The sequence below is a fragment of the Epinephelus fuscoguttatus genome, linkage group LG7, assembly GCF_011397635.1.
Source record: "Epinephelus fuscoguttatus linkage group LG7, E.fuscoguttatus.final_Chr_v1".
NCBI lineage: Eukaryota > Metazoa > Chordata > Actinopteri > Perciformes > Serranidae > Epinephelus > Epinephelus fuscoguttatus.
Window position 1 is genome coordinate 37,997,011 of NC_064758.1, and position 10,247 is coordinate 38,007,257.

The following is a 10,247-nucleotide window of genomic DNA, read 5'->3' on the forward strand; positions in this document are numbered from 1 at the left end:
CGTCTCGGCCACCGTAGTTTCATTTGCAGCTTTCAAAGGGGTATCTGGATGCTTAATGTTATTAAGTTTTTCAAATTTTTAATAAGACGATTTGGTTAGAAACTCACCCATGAAATCCAAGTTGTTGTTGCCTCAAAGTTTTTCCTCTTCTTCTTCCGTTACTAACAGTTGGCAACCGTTGCCAATGTGTGTTGGGGGGCGGCACTTAACAGCCACAGCGCCGCGCCGGCAGCAGTGTGTGTTGCACTTTAGGCTTTCCATGTAGGCGCATGGAAGGGCAGAGAGGTTTGCTCTCTCTGCTTTAACCTAAACTACATGCCTTAGGCTTTCTGCGTAGGCCCAAGGAAAGGCAGAGAGGCCCCAGAACAGAGCCATGTCGCCAAATATAATACTAAAGACATCCAGTCTGTGGCGAATTATAACATATAACATTTATAATGTTGACATATGAAGTCTAAACCAACATTCAAATGCTGTGCAGCTTTTCATTGTGGCCAAACAGTAGTAGGCCTACTGCAATTTCCGGGGTCCATCACATGATACAAAAATACTTTTTCCCACAGACTTACACTGGGAAGAGGTGTTTATGGATACTTTTGTTATTTTATAAAAGAAGGTACACACCTGTATCATTAGGTTGGTCCAGCAGCAATCTCACAGCAGTGTAAGTGGATTTCATTAAAAAATAAAGACTTCAATCACTTCATTCAAATGGAGGATTCTGTTATAGGATGGTTTTTTTTGTTGTTTTTATCTTTTTAGGGTGATGAGGTCAAAAAATATGACGACAAACATTCAAAGGTTCCTTCAAAAACCTCAACGGAAGCTTCAGATGTTCAAAGGAAAAAGAAGACATTCAGTACAGCCTTATCATTATTATCCAAAACAATAAACTGATTAGAATAACAGGCAGATTATTTGATTATTTGTTAAGGCCTTAAAACACAAGACATATTGCGATTCTCACTTTCTCCAGCCACGTTTAGGAACAACAACTGAATGCAGCAAGCTCCAACAAATTCTCAGGTGGCTGTCGAAAGGCATTATGGGAGATTATAATGACGCAAGTTACCAAACGACGCAGAAAGAGACAGGTTGGAGGGAAAGTAGGTATATCAAGAAGGTAAATTAAAACACTTCATCAAATAGTAACTCCTGGGACGCAGCGAGCATCACAGCCTGGTGATGTATGACAGTGTAAGAGGATCCAAAGAGGAGAGAAGGGTCCTTTGAATTTGTCTCTGTTGTCTCGGAAATTATCTCTCACTCAATTATTTAAGCTTATTAAAGCTTACCTGGATTCCTTATGGCGTAATTTGTCCTTGGGATCCTTTCTGGTGTCTTTAGTTTAAAAAAAAGAGACTGCACGCTTGAAAAGAGTCTATTAGATCCTAAACAATAACTGAAAACTGAATTCTTCATCATTTAGTGTGCATATTGGAATAAAAGCCCAAGGTGAGGTACATTAAGTACTTAAGTTATCCATTGTTCCCTTTTCTAAATGAAAATGGTAAATAAAAAAACTGAAGGCAGCTCATTTTTATCACCTCTCCTTGGGTATTAAGTGAAGTGTGATTGTATGAAATTACACAGCTTTGCAGTTCATTTCTCACCAGATACTGAAGGTATAGCTACTAAGTGACTTGTCCCTGATATACAATGGAAATAAAAATGTTCCTCTGTAGCTAGAAGACTCCTGAGGAGACCTCATTTATCTTTTGAATAAAAAAATACTATTACTTATATAAAAATATCTTTAAACACTTCTTTTTTCCTGTAGCAGACAGCTTTACTGCCCAACTTTAATGTATACCGGCATGATTGAGCGTTTGTATTAATGGTGATGTATTATGTTTTACGTTTAAACAGTGACAGTGAGGTACGGCCATAAAGCTCATTCTATATAAGAGGCCATTTATCCACCAAAGTCACCAGATTAACGTTGACATTTCATCTGTTTTTGGGACTGACAATATTTTTTTCAGTCTATATCTTTACAGAGAAGAACACTTAACATCACAGTAAACAGTTTGACCCATGGCATGTAAGTGTTTTCCATCTTTATCAAGAGTTGTGCGTGAGCATGCTTATATCGTTGGTGACCTGAATGCATCAGTTTGCAAATCATGAACTTGAACGTGAGCGGCGTTCACTCTTGCGACAGTTAAAAACGTTTTATGCAACATGGTCTCACTCTGTACTCGTCGAAATCAGGCGCCTGGGCAGTGACTTGCGGCGTCAGACACTGACTAAAAATGCTGTCCCGTAACGTCGGCATGATACGGGTTTGTCGCTGTTATAGTTGAATGGCACTTGCCGGCATCAGAGGGAAACGCGACAGGACAAGAACGAATGTTAAGTCAGCAAAAGTCTGAGTAGGGCGGGCAAGAGGAGTGGTGGATGTGGATGGGTCCAACAAACACGGACTTTCACCCAAGAGAGTGGTGTCCGCACACTTTAAGATGCTAAAGCCAAACCCTGTTCTTTTTTTCTTAAACCCAACCGCGTGCTTTTGTTGCCTAAACCTAACCACGTGCGTTAGTTGTTGGAGGAAGAAAAATGTCAATTTGCGTTGTTGTACCATCGTAGTGTGTTTATTTCAAAAGAGACTGTATGTAAATGATAAATTTCCTGTGAAAATGGAAGTGTATCTTGAAAAAATGCAATATATGAAAAAGGTAGAACTTGACACAACGTCCAACACAGCCAGCGTACCGATCACGTCCTATCTGGACATGGAAGGTCCATAACCAAACGTCGTGACAAGGTGACAAGGTGACAAGGTCTTACTGTTTTATGGCACCTGGCGTGCCGACACAACTCAGCCCAACACTCCGGGTCTCATACGCACAAAACAAGGCCTGTACGCCACCTCCCACAGAAAAGTTGTGATCTATAATAACAGATTTGACGGGAGAAACTTTGACCCATGCTTACAAACATTTCGGAGATTGGAAATTGGCAACACAGATGGTGAGGTGGAAGCCTGATTGTAGAACGTGTCCAGTATTTCTTGGCGCACCACATTTTTGGCTTTTGTCTGCGATACATAATTAGCACCACAGAAGAGGAAGCACCAAATTAGTCATGACTGCATAACTGAATCATCTTCAAAAACTGTCTCAGTTTGAGTTTGAAGTGATCTAAATCAGGATCCAGCTTAAGGTCTGTTGGTAAAGAATTCAACAGACAGAAAAAGCTTTTTTGTCCAAGTCAGGATCCACACAGGGGAACCCTACATTTCCCATCGGCTGCTCCACGAGTCACTGAGCCAGAAGCTGTAACTGGAACCACAAGGTCACTGGCCTGATGATGTACATTATGCATTTATGGATGAGTTAATGAAATTATCAAAACTTAACGTATTTAGTTTCTGAAGAACATGGCAAAGATGTGCCATGCCAAGTTTAATTGCTTGATTGTATATCACCATAAGAAGCTTGAACCTGCACGACACAGTCTGTATCTTGGCCTTCAGATATGTATTCATATACTGTGTTCAGATGTAATCTCTGGAGAAGCCCTGAAAATGTGAACCATTGTTATCTCAGTTTATCATTATCATGATTTATCTTCCAGGCTTTTTAAGAGAGGGTAGAATGTTTTGAAAACCCTTTTCCCAGTTTCCATTACAGACCTGATTTGTGAATCAAGGTTGCTGCAAGACCTGAGAGCTAAATGGTCCATCCATTAAGCTCCATGAGGCAAAAACAAGCAGATCTAAGTCTGTTTACAGCATTAATCAATGAGCTGCCCACTCACAAGTCTCTAAGCTGCAATAAGGTATCTGTATCACTACGCCTCTATACCCAATCGCCCCCTCAAGGTTACTGCCTATTGCCTTGCTCCTCTCTCTGGATGGGAGCTGCATACTGAGTGCATCGGCTGGTTCGGAGCCAGAGGACCACTCCAGGCAAACTTCTGTTTTCTGTCCTGACTGTGCAGGGGAAGTGTCGGGCAGCAGCTGTAGCCAAGGCGCAAAACCATGTTTGATTTAGGAGCTGCAGGTGTGATTGTCCTGGCAGGTGAGTGGGAACCACTAAAGGAAGTGAGATTCTTAAACGAAATATTACAGATTTACTCACAGGACTGAGTGGCCAGAGAAAGAAAAGAAAAAATAAGTAGTGCTCTGGTGATGGAATAGGGTCGGAGGAAGGGTGAAGCAAAAGTTAGATTGAGAGTGAAATATAGAATAATGTAGCAAAGGAGAGAAAATACCAGAGACGAGTGGGAATGGAAAAATGTGATGATAAGGCATAATCGGCTGAGGGGAGAAGATAAAGTAAAGACAAACTAGACAGCACGGAGGGAGAGGGGAGAAATCCAGCAGGGAGACAAACTGAAATAATGTAAATGCTCCTTTCAGGCTGATGTAACTTTTTAACATTGTACACATACAGCACTGCTGTGACAAGTCTAAACCTTCACGAGTCAGTCTTGCCATCTGTCGTCACTCTGTACTTGGCAGTAGAGCTGCAGCTAATGTTTATTTTCATTATCGGTTAATCCGCCCGTTATCATCTCCCTTAATCGATATATCCTTCTTTAAGGAGGGCTGTCCTGAATACCACTTTTGGGGCTTCCAAGCTTTAGTGATAATTACCCAAGAATATTTGACAGGAAGTACGGGATCCAAGGGGTAGGGGATCTTATTCACACACACACTAATCACCCACCTGAACTCAACCTGACTTTAGCAGCACTTAGCACTCTGAGTAAGTTACTAGTAACTACAGTAGAAACGCCAGCGGTCAGGCAGCATCACTAGACGCAAAGCAAGTGCTTCACTACTCGGGCAACCGTCTGCAATTGTCTCACATGTTTCTTTTCCTCGTCATGCTGCCAACTCAATTGCTGCATTGAGGACAAGGGCGTGTCCGACACTGACCACCTCTTTTCAGCTTCCCCCACCAGTTTACGGATGTAAAAAACAAAACAAAAAACGAAGCATTGGAATACTGATTTGGACATCTAGTACCTCTGCGACAATTAGGGATGCATGATGATATCGGCACATCATCTGTTTGGGCCAATATCAGCTTTAAAATGAACTTTCACAATCGTCCAACATGCTTGTTCTTATTTTGCACAATGAATAAATATTACATACATTGACAAGTGTTGTATTTCATGTCTCCATCTGCTGGTGGGCCCTCATGATAAGAGTATACATGCATAACAAGATGTTAATTCCACTACAGAAGAGACTTGATGATCACTAAAATTAGGTAGGGGAAAAAGTGGATATATTGATATCGGTATCGGTTGTCTGTGAAATGAGTTTCTACATATTGGCATATCAGATATTGCCAAAAAATTTAATATTGTGTATCCCAATTTTCATTTATGACATAGAGAGGTGTTAAATTCTCCCATTTAAGAAGCATGGAACCAGGAAATTTTTGGCTTTTTTGCTAAAAAAGTTGCAAAAACTATGGACACCTTATGGACACCATAATAAGCATAACTGTCCCCCATGTTGTTGTTGTTTATTTGCACATACAATATTCAATTTGCACTAAATATGTTCACTTCAATCCACTGCTCGCTTTTTATTCACTGCTCATTATTATTATTACTTATTGCTGTTTCTTGTATTTTTGTATTCCTTTTGCATGCCTAGTTTGTTTTACGTTTTTAAATTTTGTAATCTTTAATCTGACTCTTTCCCCTTGACTGCTGTAACACTGGAATTTCTCAATTGTGGAATCAATAAAGGTGTATCTTATCTCTTATCTTAAAAACTATCAGCAAAACAGTTTCCAATTAATTTTCTGTTGAATGACTATAATCAACTAATCGTTGCAGCTCTGCTTTGCAATCTCACAAGAATACAAGTTTATATCCAGACCAGTCGGCCAGCATCTGAGCCACCTCATCTTGGCACGGAGCAGCCATCAATGATGGATGACGCTTGAATTAATCATGAGAAAGGGGACAGAGATATAAACACACAGTGAGGGCCCTGAGGGGAAACAGAGGAGCCTATGGTAAGCAGCCTGCACATGTCAAAGTGTGACTCGGGCACCACTTAACATACACCTAACATAACATAACATAACAGAGAAATGTTAAGACGCATGCAGAGTTAATGCTGAGCTGAGAAAATGCACTTTTAACAAACACAATGTGCTTCACTAATACCATAATAAAGCCAAAACACCTGCGAGTCATGGTGTCAAACTGCGTCACCTGGCCAGCTCAGCATCACGGGGATTTAAGGATATGGGTCTAATTGATTCAATTAGACTTGGGCTCACCTCCATGCTGCAAGCAGGCCGACACGGTCTAAGCTGGCAATGCAGCCATTAACAAATCCCGGCTAAGTGTTTGCAAAGCGCCACACTCAGCAGCGCCTCCATCAAATCCACCCATCCATACAAACACACACACACACACTATTGTCCCACTTGACTGGTAGAGTTTGACTGTCAGTATGTTTTGGCACATTTAACACACTCATTAGTCTGTGAGCCATAAAGACGCACAAACTAATTGCCAGCAAGTCAGGTAATAACAGACGCATAAATTCAATCAATAAGCTTTTAGCTGAGCTCACACACACACACACATTTGCAATGACATTAAAGCTGTGCTGCTCATTCATGCATGCATGTGTGTGTGTGTGTGTGTGTGTGTGTGTGTGTGTGTGTGTGTGTGTGTGGCCAAGCAGAGAGAAGAGGCAACACTTGGATGCAAAGATGACAAACAGGAAGAGGGCTGCAGGTGCATGCAGATCTGGGCACTATGGACAGGCATGCGTACACACAGCAGGTCTCCCACTTATGTCGTTTGGCAGGTTTGTGCCACAGCAGCATGAAGATATATATTGTCCTCACATGGATGTGCAGGAGGCGTGCAGGTGGACAATTCAGATGTGCTTAAACCAGCTGAGAACACACAATTAACCTGTGGAGGAGCTAAGACTGCACACACACCTGATCCATCGACAGGGGCACAGCTGTGACCCTGTACCCACAAGTCCCTCTTATTTATTCATGATACTTGTCTCGCCTTTCCTGAGCTACAGCACCTCACACACTTGACAGGTTTGGCGAGGAGTTAAAGGCGTGTGTGTGTGTGTGTGTGTGTGTGTGTGTGTGGGGGGGGGGGGGTCTATTGTGATTCAAATACACACCTGGTTTCACAGTCTTCAGGCGGATGGGCTCCCGAAAGTGGCGGATGACAGCCAGTGTGTCTCGGTTGGTGAGTCCGCTCACCGGAGTGCCGTTCACCTCCAGCAGCACGTCCCCGCTGCAGGGAAACCTCCCGGCGTGACAAACCATCGCCTCCGAAACTATGTGTCCGAGGTGGGGGAACTCTCCCAGCTCCGCGCCGCCTCGCACCTCAACCACCGTGACCAACTCCCCGGATCCCCCCCACGACAGCGTGCACTCCTGCACTTTAGTGGACCAGTGCTTCTTCTTCTTCAGTGTCTTGGACATTGTTGGTGTAGCTCTCGTGAACCTGGAGGCGAAGTCCAAGAACGATTGTCCTTCAACACAAGATCCGCTTCTGCTCCTAAGACGCAATGACGCATGGGAAAATCATCGCAGATTAAAGAAGTTGGGGCTGATTCCTGGTGTTGTATTCCATCCCAGAGTGAACAAGTCTGTGTTTTAAATCAAACTCCCTCTGCCGATGAGCGATCCTCCCATTGAATTTACTCGAGCATCACCTGTCTGCGACTGGGATGCGAGATCAGCTGCGTCAGTGTCGCATTGAAGCGGAAAGTGCTGCTTCTGATGCTGGGGCGTCTCGATCCCACACCCCAGTTCACGCTGATGTGCACTTAAAGAACAGCAGCAGCTTCCTCCACAGTTAAACCACGATGTCACACAGCAGGACGGGATCCTGTGAGCCCCGCAGTTCGTGCGCACCGGAGAGCCTGTCAGCTCCAAACGCGTGGAGAGGCGATATATTCCACTTCAGACTGATAACACCACCCAGGAGGGAAAACTTCTTTAAAGAGTAAATGCAGAAAAACTTCAGAAACTGATTTCTAAAACGTTTTGTTGCGCAATTCTCGGCTCAGTGACAGCTCCTCGTCCGAGCCTCACGGAGAGTCAACTTTACTGTGCGCACCTGTCCTCCTCTCCTGCCCTCCTCCGCGGTGACATCAGCAAAGGCAGTCCTTGGAAACGGAAAAACATACCTGGCTCTGCTGTGAACCGGGCGGTTATCTGCTCCTCTCCACACCCAAACCCTGCTTCGTGATATCCGTTACGCGCTCTCCTCTCCTCCTCGCTTCTCCAGAGGCACTGAGGGGATTTAGTTTCTACTAAAAACTACGCAGCAGCATGCAACAGACCTGATCCGATTAGGGCTTCACTCCATAACTTTTTTTGATCTTTTTCCGTGTTCTTTTCCTGATTGCAGGGTGTCCCGGCCAATCAGAGCTCAGGGGAGGGTCCTACAGCCTCTCCTGTGAGCCAATAGGGACTGACAGGGGGCGGGGCTTCTGTGATTGGGAAGCGCTGGATTTTGTTTCCATGGTGTGTTTAGAAAGGCGGAGCTCCTCCCGCTCTGGGACACATATTTTCACGTGGGAAATGTTTATTGTAAGTTCGTGATAGTCGACCCACAGTCTGTCTGAGATGTGTCCAACGTGTTCTTTACACAGTGGGCTGAAACTTTTAGTCATTCCTGGGTTTTATTGTGTAGTTTAGGTCCCTGGAAGCCTTTTGGAGACTCTCTCCTGCTCTCAGGACTGAGCACTCGGCTACTTGTTGGAGGCCATTTTTTGCGCAACTCTGCCCTCTTGTGGTTGTTGCAGTCAGAGGCTGACACCTCTGTCCAAAAACCCTTCAGCCACACTGGTGCCACTGTCATCATGGATGGAGAACTAAACGGGCCCACCGGGCACATGCCCAGGGGTCCAAAGTGTCAGGCCCCCCCTGGCCTTCATCTGCAAAATGTCACTCAAAGTAATACCATAAAGAAACTCAAAAAATACTTTATTCATCCCCAAGGGGAAATTCATTATCTTTCACTCTGTTGTCATACACACATGGCCTCAAATACACACACATGCACAAACAAGACCAACACATGCATTAAGTGGAGATGGACATTGTTCGGTGCCTTGCTCAAGGCCACCTCGGCAGTGCCCAGGAGGCAAACTGGCAGCTCTCCAGCTGCCAGTCCACGCTCCATGCTTGATTCATACGGGGTCTTGAACCAGCAACCCTCCAGTTACCAAGCCAAGTCCCTATGGACTGAGTTATTGCTGCCTCCTAAACTATTACCACCCTCGAAGGAACTGTAAAGAAATACAAAATGACCAAAAAAAAGGACACAAACAGATACCAAAGACACACAAACTGACCTTTAAAGAAACACAAAACAACAACAAAACATGCAAAAGAACTAAAAAGATACACAAAACAACTATAAACAGAAATAAAATAGTCAAAAAACAAACAAATATCCCTTAAAGAAACAAAATGACCTCAAAAAATACAAAATGATTAAAAAGAGACACAAAATAACCACAAGGACACACTAAATTACCACAAAGAGACACAAACTGGCCTGTAAACAAGCACATATTGACAACAACACATGCAAAACAACTACAAAGAGAAACAAAATGACCAAAAAGGACACAAATATACCCCAATGAGACACAAAGTGACCTCAAAGACACACAAAACGATTAAAAATGAACACAAAACAAACACAAAGGCATACTAAATTACCAGAAAGAGAAACAAAATGACTTAACAGAAACAGAAAATGACTACAAAGAGATGCCAAGGAACTACAAAGACACACAACAATTATAAAGAACAAAGAAAATGGCCAAAAAGCACACAAATATATGCCGCAGAGAAACAAAATGACCTCAAAGAAATAGAAAACAACCGCAAGGACACACAAAATTACCACAGAGAGGTACAAACTGGCCTGTGAACAAGCACATAATGACAACACGTGCAAAACAACTACACAGAGACACAAAACAACTATAAAGAGACACAAACTGACCTTTACACAAGCACAAAACAACAACAAAACATGCAAAGGAACTCAAAAGATACACAAAACAGCTATAAATAGAAATGAAATGACTAAAAAAAAGACACAAATACACCACTAAGACAGACAAAATGACCTCAAAGAGACACAAAATGACTACAAAGAGATGCCAAGTTACAACAAAGACACAAAACAACTATAAAGAAGACACAAATTTAACCCTTGGAGAAAAAAAATATGCCCTCGAAGAGACAGAAAACTATATA

General features: G+C 43.0%; 1 protein-coding gene across 1 annotated transcript in view; it reads right to left on the reverse strand.

The window, feature by feature from the left end:
• The window catches only part of magi3a (membrane associated guanylate kinase, WW and PDZ domain containing 3a), a 199,109-nt gene extending 190,598 nt beyond the window's left edge, over positions 1 to 8,511 (reverse strand). The window contains exon 1 of the mRNA XM_049580722.1: positions 7,139 to 8,511. Within this exon, the coding sequence (XP_049436679.1) occupies positions 7,139 to 7,445 (307 nt within the window). The 5' untranslated portion in view covers positions 7,446 to 8,511. The remainder of the gene's footprint in view (positions 1 to 7,138) is intronic.
• Between the last annotated feature and the right edge of the window lie 1,736 nt (positions 8,512 to 10,247).